The 14722-nt window shown below is 39.9% G+C and overlaps 1 protein-coding gene across 1 annotated transcript in view; it reads left to right on the top strand.

Annotated features, from left to right (window-relative positions):
• Positions 1-14722, top strand: part of LOC126199341 (ubiquilin-1) — a 112842-nt gene that overhangs the window by 67781 nt on the left and 30339 nt on the right. The window contains exon 7 of the mRNA XM_049936194.1: positions 3038-3192. Within this exon, the coding sequence (XP_049792151.1) occupies positions 3038-3192 (155 nt within the window). The remainder of the gene's footprint in view (positions 1-3037; positions 3193-14722) is intronic.

Genomic DNA, 14722 nt, shown 5'->3' with positions numbered 1-14722 from the left:
GGCTTCGTATCTATCTTGGCCACAACAGTGTGCTCACAATGCCGTTTGTAGTAGCTTACCCGCATTCCTATTTTCCTATTCATTATTAAACCTACTCCCTCATTACCCCTATTTGATTTTGTATTTATAATCCTGTAGTCACCTGACCAGAAGTCTTGTTGCTCCTGCCACCGAACTTCACTAATTCCCACTACATCTAACTTTAACCTATCCATTTCCCTTTTAAAATTTTCTAACCTACGTGCCCGATTAAGGCATCTGACGTTCCACGCTCCAATCCATAGAACGACAGTTTTCTTTCTCCTGATAACAACGTCCTCCTGAATAGCCCCTGCCCAGAGATTTGAATGGGGACTATTATACCTCCGGAATATTTTACCCAAGATGACGCCATCATCATTTAACCAAAAAGTAAAGCTGCATGCCCTCGGGAAAAATTACGGCTGTAGTTTCCCCTTGCTTTCAGCCGTTCGCAGTACCAGCACAGCATGGCTGTTTTGGTTAGTGTTACAAGACCAGATCAGTCAGTCATCCAGACTGTTGCCGTGGCAACTACTGAAAAGGCTGCTGCCCCTCTTCAGGAACCAGACGTTTGTCTGGCCTCTCAACAGATACCCCTCCGTTGTGGTTGCATCTTTCTATCTGTATCGCTGAGGCACGCGAGCCTCCCCACCAATGGTAAGGTCCATGGTTCATGGGGGGCATTTAATCAGGTAATCTGGTAAAAATCTGGGATTTTTCTTTCATGTCAGTGTATACGCCCTGTTGGTGGTTGTTTCCCAACATAGCTATTACAGGTTACATTTATAATGCCAATGCTTCTGAAGTCTATCCTCATCCTCTGCTTGACCTGCATCCTTTGAAACAGAACCCGTGTTTGCATTTTCCCTGAGACCCTGACGCCCAGTTCACTTCACATTACCCAGTTAGTCGCCATCTGTATGTAATGGACCCCTGACCTCTTAAGCAGATCCTAATTCCTCTCCATCCTATGGTGAAAGTCAAGGAAATTGCAGTCTTTACAGTCACAGAACCATCTGAGCCTCTGATTCAGACCCTCCACATAGCTCTACCAAAGGTCCACAATTTGTCTGTCAGTGATGCTATACATGGGTAGCCCTGGCTTCATCTTGGAAGCAAAACTGGTTGAGCCACCAGAAACATGAGAGAATCTCTTCTGATCCAAAATGGCTCATATCATTAGTACTGGCAGAGCCACTTCCTGCTGATGGCTGCACCCTGTGCTCTTTGTGACATCTGAAGGAACTGCTTTTCATCTGAAATCATTTCCCTCAGTATACACTGAGTCACAATTATCTTCCCCTGATTGACAGTCATATTCGTAAGGGGCTCCACCATATGCCAAAATTGGAGTTCCCAACTACCAATAATCCCACCCACTGTTAATGCCCAGCTCTTGGAGACTAAGGGGGTTCCAGTGGAACAGAAAAAATGACTGCAGCTGACTCAGGATTATTATGAGCTACAGATAACTCCTGAAACCTGTTTGTCAGACATACTGTGGAGGCTCTGCTATCAGTTCCCCAGAAAGTCTTTTGCCAGTTGGTACACCCTGGCATATACAACCTCCCATTCGCTCACTGGTGAAGGCTCAATTTCAATGCAGGCAGTAATTAGGCCCACCATAATAGTAGACCAATTGGTGGACACATGGGACATGCTGGTTGTCCCTTGGATCATTACATTCAGCCCCTCACAATGACACCGATAGGCAGCAGCCTTAAGCTGCATGACCAAAGCAAGCACTGCCTGGTGCTGTGAGTGAACTGTGTCCAACTCAAGATGCATCTGAATGCAGCATTCACCAGCCCTGTCCATACTGAAGATGTGGAAAATGAACTACTCTCCTGGTGCTGCTAGTTCAAAATTCAATGACTGACTGAGCCCAGTACGACGGCTGCTGGCTGATGATAGCAGCAATGCACATGGTGTAAGCCTGTACTACAAAGTTTCTAAAGCACAAGACTATATCTCGAAATACACAAACAAGCAAGAAATTTACAATTAAACTACAAAAGTATGTAGACAATTCTAAATAAGTAACTCACTTTTATTTAGAAGCCCATAAAATGAGCACAAAAATGAACTGCTTTCCTTTTGCTGTTCTCTCAGAAGTCAGAGACAGGCGTAATGCTTCATCATTAATTCTCAACAAAATTACAGTTAATCACCGTCCACGATAGCAAATATTCACTTCCTCCTTCCCTGTTCCCAAATCCTGGCCTGAGCTGTCTTCTATTGTTTGTGGATTGTGAAATAGGATACACATTGGAGTATCACATGAGAGGAATAAGGTTCAAATCCCTCTCCAGATATCCATAATTTGCTTTTGTATGGTTTCCGTAAATGAGTCAAGACCAAGACAGTTCCTTTGAAAAGACCACAGTCTCTTTTTTTTCCCCACCCTTATCCAGTCAGATCTTGATTACCTTGTTGATGAGTGTTTGAACCCCAGTACTTTTTTCCTTCTAATGGCATCACATCCGTGTGACTACTGACAAAAGTACAGTACCACTGTTGGGAACCTGCTTACAACACTTGGATGCAGTAACTGAGGCTGATCATACAACAAAACTTCCATTCATTAGAAAATCATTCACATAAATCTCTTTTCAAGTAGCCCTCATCAAGTACTACTTTGATCCAAAATAAGCAGACATATGGATAACCTTTCCCATTTTAACTAATTGAAAACACACTTGCAACCTTACAAATTATGGAGACAGTGCAAGATTCTTGTTCCCAAAGATTGATCAGTTAAAAATGCTTAAAAGAAATTGCCAGAATGCTGCACAATTGTGTTACTCTCAGTTTAATTTCTCTTGAAAAGTGAATAAAATTTCAGGCTGCATCTTGAGTGTCATTTTCGTGTAATATAAATGATGATAAAATTTAAGTAGCTGCCATGCTGCTATTATTTAAACAGTGAGACACATGGCTATTACTTTCATTGGTTTACTTTCTCTTAATAAATAGTCTGATACACTTATGTGGTCTGTCTCTGTATAAATTTCAGAACCAGATACGGCGGATGCTACCAAACTTTCTACAGCAGTTGCAAAATCCTGAAATCCATAATCTGATGTCAAATCCCCAGGCATTAAATGCATTGCTTCAAATACAGCAGGGAGTAGAACAGTTACGTAATATTGCGCCTGGTTTTGTTAACAGGTTTGTAACGTAAAGCATTGTTTTGTTTACACTTAAATCTGTAATCTATGTACACTACTTCTTTTGTCTCTGAACATATATTTACAATGCTACTTATTTAGCATTAAAGTCATTCTAAACACATGAAACGTTTGTAGATTCAGGTGTTTGAAGGCTTTGTGTAGAACATTGGAAGTGCCAGTTTTGGTAAGTAGCATATCGTATGAATAATTTTGGGAAAGTGGGAAGTAGCAGAGTTGATAGATCAGGTGACAAAATGAAATTATTATGCCTTTCAGAATTTCGATGAGGGTATTTTTGCTGTACAGGTCTGATGATGATGGACCTCTAAGAATTAGAGGACAAATGTACAACTACAGAACCTAAAATGTAGCACCTTTTTTTGGTGAATGAATGACAGTAGCATCTGTTTTTGGCGTAATATGCATCTATTTTACATAAAGTTTGGCATGCTGCATGGCTTAAGACAAAGTTGATTGTAAAAGAGAGGAAAAAAGAAAAGAAAAAAAACTTATTGAAGATGAAATAATAATAAAAGGGAATAAATAATTTTCATTCTCTGTAATAATAGCTTTTTGAGTGGAATAGTTGCTTCTACAGAAACTTCAACAGTTTTTTCAGAAAAAGTCTTTTCTTTTTTTTCGGCTCTATTGACATTTTCAATAAATGCTTGTTCTGTCAATAAGCAGCAGCACTTTTTTGCTGGTGGGCAGAGTGCTTCTCTGAATGACAGTGGTTCTTGACAAAGATTTTGAATCTGTACTTATAAGTGTCGATTAACATATTGTAAAGCCCTTGCATGGGTCATGCAGCCCATACTCTGACATCGCTACACATAGACCCAATGAGTTACATAGGGTGGAAGTATAACTGGAAATAACTTAGTTGTGCTTTACAGGAAGACTCTTGATGTGGTCACAGTAGTGCAGACACTACAGTATAGCGAAGGGGCACGAGCATAAAGAAACGAGAACTTCGAATGCTCGATAGGTGAGGAGTAGTGTGGTGGTAACAGGCCCCACTTCCCTCTTGCAGGCCAAACAGTCTACACAGTGTTCTTTGTTTCTGCGAAAGCAGACTTGCTACATGGACCCCCTGATCCCTTGGGGTGTCGTGAGAATAGCACTTGAACCCTGTGATGTACCAGGATTAGTCTCCAAGCTCATTTTAAGAAAATAATGAGCTTAACACAAAGCAAAGCAAAGCAAAGCAGAGTGCACCAAACATTTGGTAATGGCTATGCTAGCTGCAGTTGGAAATTTGCCAGTTTCTTATGAAATGTAGTACAAAACACCCTTCACCTAAAACTGCCATGTTATAGTGTCCACAGTTTTGCATAATGTCAACTTCAGCTAGCAGACAGACAAATACATTTCTTTGTTCTAAAATTTTAAGCATTATGGCTGAGCCCTACATTGCCACATGTGTATTTTATAGTACCAATTCAACTACCCACTGTTTGTAATATATGAGCACAGTGATATGTTGTGCATAGGTGTGCACTTTATTTTGGAAATGCTTTCTTACACTGATTCTCTTTCCAAATTGGGCTTCACCAGATGATACGCAATACCAGTAACTGAAAACAGGTTACTTTTTCAATATTTGTATGCAAAAAAAAAAAAAAAATCTTGATGGGAAAATAACGAGTAAATAAAGCTGCTGCAGTTCCAGTTTTAATTCACAGGTGTTGGCATAACATATTCAGAGTGCTTTCTTCAGGTTTAAAATATGCCTTACCCAATGAGGTGCCTTGCAAGAGCCAGTTGACCTACAGCAGAAGAGACAAAGCTGCTCACAAAATTAAGACATGTTCATTGCCACTATTTTGTGTAAACTGTTCTGGTAGTTTTTTTGTTCTTACCTTGAGTTTACATTATGTGGCTTTGCATTACCACCTGTATTATGTAATAAGAAAAAAAACAGTGTTTTGAATGAAAGGCAGAAACTATATCCAATAATTTTAACTGCAAACATAAAAAAAATATAAGAGCTGCAAATCCAGAAGATTAATGTTTCGTGGCCCAGCCAGGCATTACACAGCAAGCTCCGCAGTAAATACGGGAAGACCTTAATGAAACTTCAGAATACAAACCTCAACATACAGTTCAACAAAAGCTATATAACTCATGATATGTTTCCAGACTATGTAAAGAACTCTGTCAACAGCATGTCATCTGCACCAAGTAAACTGGAAAGGAAAGTAGAGATTATGCAGCTCAAACATGAAATTGGGGAACTGTATGCAAAAACAGTTGCACAACAACGAACTTTAAAAAATAAAGAAAATAATACAAGAAAAATGGGAGAAACATAAACAGCACAAACATACCTGCTACACTCATCAATTCCATGACAGACTCGTCACCCTAACTGGCATTAAACTCACAAATCAGGAGAAAAGCCTACTGGAAAAAGGACCAAAACACAACATTGAGAAACACTTATCACACAAAACAATAGAAGATCTCCTAACAGAATCTGAACACTTTATAACAGAACAAGAAAGGTGGAGTACCCCAAATTTTAATGCATTCATAAATTTTTAGATTTAGATAAATTTGAATGTGTGAAATTAATAGCGTCTGCTGTATAACAGTTATGCTTATCGACAAGTTTACAACTACAGCCACTGCTACTAATAATAACAGCAGTGGTGATGAAACTTCCTGGCAGATCAAAACTGTGTGCCGGGCCAAGACGCGAACTTGGGACCTTTGGAAGGTGGGATATGAGGTACTGGCAGAATTGAAGCTGTGAGGACGGATCGTGAGTCATGCTTGGGTAGCTCAGATGGTAGAGCACTTGCCCGCGAAAGGCAAAGATCCCGATTTCAAGTCTCAGTCCAGTACGTAGTTTTAATCTGCTTGGAAGTTTCACATCAGCACAAGTCCGCTGCAGAGTGAAATTTCATTCTGGAAACAGTGGTGGTGGTGGTGATGATATAGTAGTAGTAGTAGTAGTAGTAGTAGTAGTAGTAGTAATAATAATAATAATAATAATAATAATAATAATATGCATAGCTTACCTGACAAATAAATGATTGTTGTTGTGGAATTTTGTTGTTTTATACATAATTAAGTACAGTTTAGGGCAATAACAAAATAACATGAAAGCTTTTGCAGCTCACCACTTCACATTTTTGTGTAAATGGGAGATTTTGTACTTTTCAATTTTTTTGGACAAATGTACAAGATCTCTAACAGTTATATTAGTTAACAAATTTACTTCTGGGCTGAAAATGAGATATTCTTACACTTTACTCACACAACTACTAGTGCTAACTGTACATTTCCTGGTTAAATGTTCGCTTGTAGTCGAGCTTATTTGATTTCATCTCTCTCAATCATAGGATCTGTTCTTGGAGGCCCTAGTTCCTTTGTGGCTATTTTTCCCTGCCAATTTACTCCTCTGTTCCCAGAATGAGATTTTGACTCTGCAGTGTAATGCGTACTGATATGAAACTCCCTGGCAGATTAAAGTTGTGTGCTGGACCAAGGCTTGAACTCGGGGCCTTTCCCTTTCACGGGCAAGTGCTCTACTGACTGAACTACCCAAGCACAGCTCACGACACCTTCTCACAGCTTTACTTTTCTCTTAACATTTCAAATAGATTCAACATACTTCATGTTTACGCTGCACATGAAAACCGATTCCTGCACAGTAAACAACCAACTCCAAACACAAAGTGCCATTTGTGGAGATGATTAAACCCAAGTAGTAATGTCTACCTACATGGTCACTTGATTAGAATGCAAATGAGGTACCAAGATCCATAAGGACCTAAAGCACACCGCCATCGATTCCACTTTTAAGTGAGTATCAGAGAAACCAGTGATACAGCTTTTTGTAAATTTTCATATACACCTGTACAATTTGGGGTTACAGCACAGAAAAACCTGATGCACCATAAGATCAACAGCTTTCAGAAGCTTCAATTAATGCTACAAATTTCACAATCAACATTGATGCGCTTTAGGCCCTTCTGGTTCTCATTGCCTCAAATGGATTACTGGGATGATAAGTCATAACTTAACATACTATAACTCAATCAGAAACTCACAAAATATGTTTACTGTCAGTACAACTTTAACACATACTGATAGCCAGTGTAATTTTACTATAGTGTATAGTGAGTGAATTGGCATATCTGACGAGTGTGTTATCACTAGCAGTGTTTATGCCGAGTGAACGGGGATAAAAGTCTCTGCAGTGTGCTACCAACTGGGGGCACTGACGTAAACTGCTGGTTGAGTGGCAAGGGCTAGCTGTGCACATAGTGAACCGTGCATGTTGTTTGCGAAATCTGTATGTATTTGGCCTGTAAGGCGATTACGTCACTGGAGTTGCATGTGCGCAAAAGCTCCTTAAAACATGCACAACTGAAGATGTGCTCACGACCCTGATGCCAAGTTCAATGGAGTTGAGAGGGGCAGTAGTGCTGTATTCCAGCATCTGTGTTATGTTTACAGCATTCAAAGAAAAGTAACCAATAAATTCGCAAGGTGTCAAAAGTTAGGGTGTTACTGTGTTCTCGTGCTCTTACACAGCACCTGTCTCTGGTGATTATGAATGAAAAGGAATACATAGATAAAGCATTAGTGTTTCTGAAGGACAACAGCATCACCAAACTGGCCAGTGACCCAACAGCAATGACAGAGAAATATTCAGCAAGCACTGAAAAACAGCGAAAATACATTTTTTCTCTGAAGGCACTCACTCTGAAATCCCTACCAAAGGTGCACAAAGAACATACCTGTTTAAAACTGATCATCAGCTTCAGAAATGCTCCATCGTATCACCTAGCTCAACATACACAAACGTTACTAAAGACAATATACACTTTCGAAAACAACAGGAACCTAGAAGACTCAGTGGAACCAGTAGAGAGAATCAAGAACATTGACATACCAGACGCAGCAAGCCATATATCATTGATGTCACATCGGTATGCACTTGCCTTCCAGTAAAAGAAAAAATCAGCACATTGCACAAAGACTAAAACAACAAGGAAATACACCAGACTCGCACATTAATTAAATAGCAACAATATTCAGGACCATAACAATGCAAAATTACTTCACATTCAACAAAGAATTTTATTCCCAATATGAAGGACTGCCAATGGGATCATCAGTTAGTGGATCACCAGTTAGTGGCCTCCTAGCCAACATATTCACGAACAACCTAGAAAACAAGATCTTCATGCTAATAATAATAATAAATACAGAGTTATGTGCTGTTACCATTATGTCAATGACATAATATGGCTGACTGAAGAAACACACACACACACACACACACACACACACACACACACACAAAGAACAGCTACACGATGAAATAAGTAACTTACACCAAAAAATACCTTCACATTAGAAACAGACAACACACTACAATTTCTGGGTCTCATTGTACGAAAAGAGAGGCAACACCCATGGCTTCATAATATTCAGGAAGCCGTCAACTGAGAGTACCACCATTCAGTCTATCGAACCACACAGTGGCGCACAAGCAAACAACCAAGCTTCGTATTCAGGCTCCACAGATTGTACAGAACACCCATAAGCAAACAGAATTGTACACAGGAGCTGAACACAATAAAACAAATAACTGAGGAAAATAGCTACAAACACCATATGGTTTGTAAACGGAAAAGGAACAAATGTGACACACACACACACACACACACACACACACACACACACACACAGAGAGAGAGAGAGAGAGAGAGAGAGAGAGAGAGAGAGAGAACAACTTTGTGTATTGAATATTACAAAGAGTACATTGAATATATGTGTACAGAGCCCTCAGAATGCGAAAGGAAGAGGATCAATCATAACAAAACATGAGTAATAACAAATATATAAATAAAACAATTAGTCATGTCAAAGTCACGTTTTTAAAAATCATGGAATGTGTTAACTTGTGGAAAAAATTCACATTTACATTGTCTGGTTTGCAGATGACAAGCTATTAGTACCAGACACCATATAGGTGGTCCTGCAAAACCATATAATATAAAGTCAAGGTAAGAAAAAATACAAAGAAAAACTGTCTTAAGGCCACATTTTGTTTGACTAGTTACAACCTAAAATATGTTAACTTTTTACAGTATTTCAATAAAAAAAAAAAAACCACTAATGATGGCACAGAGGTGACGAAACATGTTTGAGTAACAAGGAAAGCAATGTTTGCATAAAAAGCATAAGCTATATCCAATAATTGTAACTGCAAATGTGGAAACATTACAAGAGCTGTAAATCCAAAAGATGAATATTCACATGGTAATTTCCATTTGCGTCAGTGAACAAAAGAGTACAAAAACCACTTCAATGCACGCAGCTACGGAAATTGGCATAAACACGTAAGAGTGTAAGTGCTTGCTATAAAGTTGACAGAGTTGATTGGGTGCCAGGAACTAGAAAATGCAAAGCAAACATTGCACTCAAATCCACAATCTTGCCATAACAGACAAATGAGGAAAACTTCAGTTGTGTGTGCTGCAAATTGTTAAGCCCTAATGTTCATCACTGAAGGGGAAAAATTATGCAAAACCAAAAAAATCTTTAAACTTGTTTTGTTTTAACGTAATCTACATGGCTTCTTTTTCAAACTTATTTATCTTGTAGATCTGAAGATAGCTGCCAGCAGCTGAAACTAGTGATTTTGTATTGATATTGTGTGTGATTGTGCCAGAAAATAAATTATTTTCAAAGTAAGTATTTGAATGATCATTGACGTCTCCACTGTGACTTGAAATGTTATTCTTTCCAAAATCTAGGAAAGCTTATTAAAACCAGTGACCAAATTGAATAAATTCTGCTTTAAGAAAAAGAAGAAAATCCTCCAAAGAAAAAGAAGAGGACCCTCCAGGGGATTATATGGATGTGGGGGCCAAATTGAGAGAACCAGTTCATTTAAGCTGCCAGTTAGAACAGTTTCCCCATCTCAGCATGGAAAAAACCTCACCTCTAAAGTGGCTCCCAAACACAGATGTTCATTGATGGGCCAAGGTTGCATGTGGAGTAATTAAGACTCAAGGAAAAGCTGTTGTGGTTGTGTGTATACATGACTCAAAGCTTATTGACTCACCTTTACTACGAGGCTGTAACCTCCACAGAAAGGATATCTCTTTGGGGAGGGAGAAAAAGAGGAGCAGCTGTCTTTGTTAGTGGTACATGTCACTCCTTACCTCACCTTGTCACTCCCAGTGTAAAAGCAGTTACTGTCATGGTGTATGTGCCACACAGTGACACACAGTGACATAGATGTGAAGAGGTACTACTCAACTAATAGAGCTCATGCACGTATTCCTTCGAGGGGGCTTCTGAACACATGTACTTCAGCACTACTATAGTTCAATTCTTTTATCTTGGCGGCTCGCGCATGCCCGTTCAGACGCGGGAGATTGCTGCGTTGCCAGTTGCACGCACCAAGAGAAGCAGCGCCATAGTACAGCATAGTTCGCAAGCTTACGTTTAGGGGGGAGCGCGCAGTTCACGAAGTAAAGCCACCACGGCCGCATTAACCCTTTCGCTGCTACAGAGACGTGCTCCCCGCATTCCGCGCAGTGCGCGATTTTGTCATTGCACTGCTTGCCTGTGCAGACACATCGTGTTCTGACTGCTTTGACAGTCTTACCATTCGATTCCACAAAAACTATTTGGCCCAAAAATTAGATTTTTACACATCTTCTTAACTGATACCTTCCCCCCATAAATGACTTAATTTTGTCTCGATGTTCAATGCAGTTATTATGCAGCATTAAATATAGTAAACCATTGCACGAAATTTTGAAGAGTTTGCAGAGGTAAAAGTCCATAGAGCATACTTTCCGTATGGTCGATTTTAGTTGTCACAATGTTGAGAATGAAATGTGGAAAAGATACCTACATTTCATATAAAATTTACTCTATAACAATATCTCATTTAAGTACCACATAGGTGTTGTATGTAATATTGAGAAATATTCCATCCTTCGCGACTGTAACAAAAGTTTCATTTGCACTGAGCACGTTTGGCTTTATTTTAAATAAAGAGACAAAGCACTAGAAATTTAAAAAAATTGCATTCAAACGAATATAATTCGTGAAGTAACGCACTTCGATATTGTTTTTAAATAATGAAAATATTAAGCTCCACAAAAGATTTGAACTCATAACCTTTCGCATAGAAGCGTTTTTTTTTTTTTTTACAAAAGGAAATTTTGTATTGAAATCAAGTTTTGACACTGTGCATTACATAACATCACCTTGACTGTTACGCTATCGCAACTCATCTGACTGCAGACCCCCATGAAGACTCTAACACGTCACGCAAAATACTGACAAACACTGTTGGTATGACTATGAATTACTCACGCTCGTCGAAGTACAGTAGGAAATAAACAATTACCGCTGTTCTTTATTGCGAAAAAGCAGTTCGTGTGATTGATACAAACACCTTTCCTTGCTATCGCCTGAATTAGGAGTCTTATTGCTGGTTTGGTTTAATTAATTAATAGAATATGAAGCAATTGGTATAAACAACGCTTTTTCCAAACTTTATATAAAAGAAAGTCTGCTATCAAGACATTGCTTTTGTTCTATTACTTTATTTATGACTGAACGTTTCTAAAACTGAAGACACTCGTCCGTGCTCTGCACTGCAGTCGAGATCTGGCAACGTCGTTCTCTGTTCATTGGCTGACTGTGTTTTGTGACGTCAGGAGCGCAGAACGAACCTAAACTCGGCCGCCAACATAAATGACGCGCACTTTATGTGATTAATCTCCTCAATTGATCTCCTTGATATGCTCTCTGACCTTCACTGATACTGAATAAAATCTTGGTTTTCAAGTTGCATCAATTTGAATAAAATTCTTGAGCTTTTGATGGCTATCTCTGCCATAGTCAGGAGTAAGATCCCTGACTGTTGGGGCTGGCACGTTTCTTCACTTGAGTAGCCATGATTGTGGCCTCTCGTACCATCAGAGATGGCTAAAATGATGTGTGCGCAGAAGGTGAGTTGAGCAGCTCAAAGAGGCTCTGGCCTGCCACGGGACCAAGTGATGTCAGGTGGTGCAAGGGGCTGGAGCCACATTTGAAACTGGTGCTCCCGCCTTCCTTCAAGTGTCAAGCAAGCATCCACCTTTGCTTATCCAAAGCCCACCCCCATGCCGTACTAAGTGTGTACCCCTGGTCTCTGTTAAAATTGTTGCTGCTCATACTAATCCCAACCACCTCTTTTGTAACAGGATCCCAGTATGTTGTGCATGATCCAAGATTACCAGTCTTTAAACTGTATTTTGTGTCTGTTTTCCAGGCAGTGCTCAGCTGTGGCCAACTTGACAAACGCCCTCTGTTTCATATTTTGCTTGTGCTCGGTACAATGCTCTGCAATTGTGCAGATTGTCTGATCAACATAGATGCTGCCACATTCACAAGGGCCACTATACATACTAGGCACATGAAGAGCTGTGAAGAGGGTGCAGCGTATCTTGGGGTGGGCTAGAACACAGGTTCCAGTCCATGGCTCTCCAGCACATGTCTTAACTTGCTGCTCATTGCCCCACAGTATGACAGATAAATTAGGACATGTGCTGTGTAGACATGGACTGGGACCAGTGTTCTTGCCCACCCCAAGATACGAAGTGTACTGGGCACTGTTAAAGATGACATAGCTCTTTGTGTGCCTGGTGTGTATGGTGCCCTTGTAAATGTGGCAGCATCTATATAGGTCAGACAATTGCACCAAGCACAAGATTCATATTAAAGAAGGGAGTTTGACAAGCTGGCCACAGCTGAGCATTTCCTGGAAAACAGACCCAAAATACAGTTTGAAAACACAAGAGTCTTGGCTCTTGCATCAACATAATGGGATCCCGTTATAAAAGAGGCAGCTTATATCAGAATGAACAGCAACAATTTCAACAGAGATCAGGTGTACACACTTAGTAGGGCATGGTGGAGAGTTTTGGATGTCGAAAGGAAGTAACGACAGATGCTTGATACTTGAAGGGAGGCAGGAGCAGCAGTTTCAAATGTGGTGCTGACCCCTTGTGCCACGTGATGTCACTCAGTCCTGTGGTGAGCCAGAGGCATTATGAGCTGCACAACTCACTTTCCATGCACATGTTGTTTTGGCCCTCGCTGATTGGTGGTAGAGGCCACACTCATGACTATATAAGTAAAAAAACCGTGCCAGCCTTGACAGTCAGTGGTATTGCTCCTAATGATTGTGGTGGGTATGGCAATCAAAAGCTTGAGAATTTTTTTTTGATTTGATATGGCTTGAAAACCGAGAAGAGTTTATTCACACATGCCGCCGTGAAAGACTCAAAGGACTTCGCTGATACATACACACAGGACCTGGCCAGTGATCTTCACTCCAGTGACCAGTTACCAATCTTGATACTGTTGCCAGAGAGAGTAGTGGCTGGAAGAAAGCCATCGAGTAAGCAACAAAACTAACTAGAAGCTCTGCAACCATTTTGATGTGGTTAAATATCATTTCAGCATCCAGAATGGGTAGATCCCACTCCAACCTGAACTTCTGCATGGTCTTTAACAATTTTGTCAGTAGGATGTTAAACTCCAATATTCTTCATGCCCTTACCTTGAGTCAGTGATGTCCTATCTGATAGTTTTATATAAAAGGACAGTGCCACTCATAGTATTGTTGTGTTACCATGTTTTTAATGACTACAGGTAGTATTGCATTCACAGTAGAGGGCGCACATTCAGTGCTGTTACCTTCGGTACAACTTCAAAATTTCCATTTCATCTCCCAGCAGTATGACAAGTATGTGCAAGCTGCAGATGATAATGAGGCTCAAGAAATGGGCACTAAACAATGATTTTACATTTTTGGTAGAAAGAAAATGTGTGTTGTTACTAGCTGTTCCTGTCGTTCATTGCAGTCTACTGTTAGGGGATTAGACAGCCCTAAGGGTCATCAGGACTAACCCAATCCTGAGCTCATTTCCAGTTTCTGTACTAAGGCTGATGAGCTGCCACTCCCGATCAGGTGTCAGTTCATCAAGTTGTAACAAGCATCCAAAATATATTTTTGACAGTGTGACATCCAGGTTGGAATATCAGTGATATTCTAAAAATGATAGATTGCTACTAACCGTAAAGGTGACATGTTGAGTTGCAAACAGGCACAACAACAATACTGTTATGCATTGACATTTTGCCTAAGTCTTGCATGCGCGCACGTGACTGCTATGTCTAGCCACTCTGGCCAAATGCAGTTAAAGTAAGAGTAAATCACTGGCTTGACTTTTTAAGTAGATCAGACAGGCGGTTTTTTTTTACAAATTTTAGAAAAGAAAGTGCTCCAAATGTTATTTTAAATATTTGTTTCACAGTATTGTAATGTGTATTATAACTGCCACAAAGAAAGTCAAAACAGATTTAGTCCCTTGGCTATTCAGACTTTCCCGCATTGTGTTTCCAGGATATATTCACAAGGTAACCACATAGGGCATTATATTATTAGTTGTATATGTTCTTGACATCACAGAACCAGATGAGTGGGCATC

Source organism: Schistocerca nitens, chromosome 8, assembly GCF_023898315.1.
Source record: "Schistocerca nitens isolate TAMUIC-IGC-003100 chromosome 8, iqSchNite1.1, whole genome shotgun sequence".
NCBI lineage: Eukaryota > Metazoa > Arthropoda > Insecta > Orthoptera > Acrididae > Schistocerca > Schistocerca nitens.
This window is presented reverse-complemented; position numbering and strand designations above follow the sequence as displayed.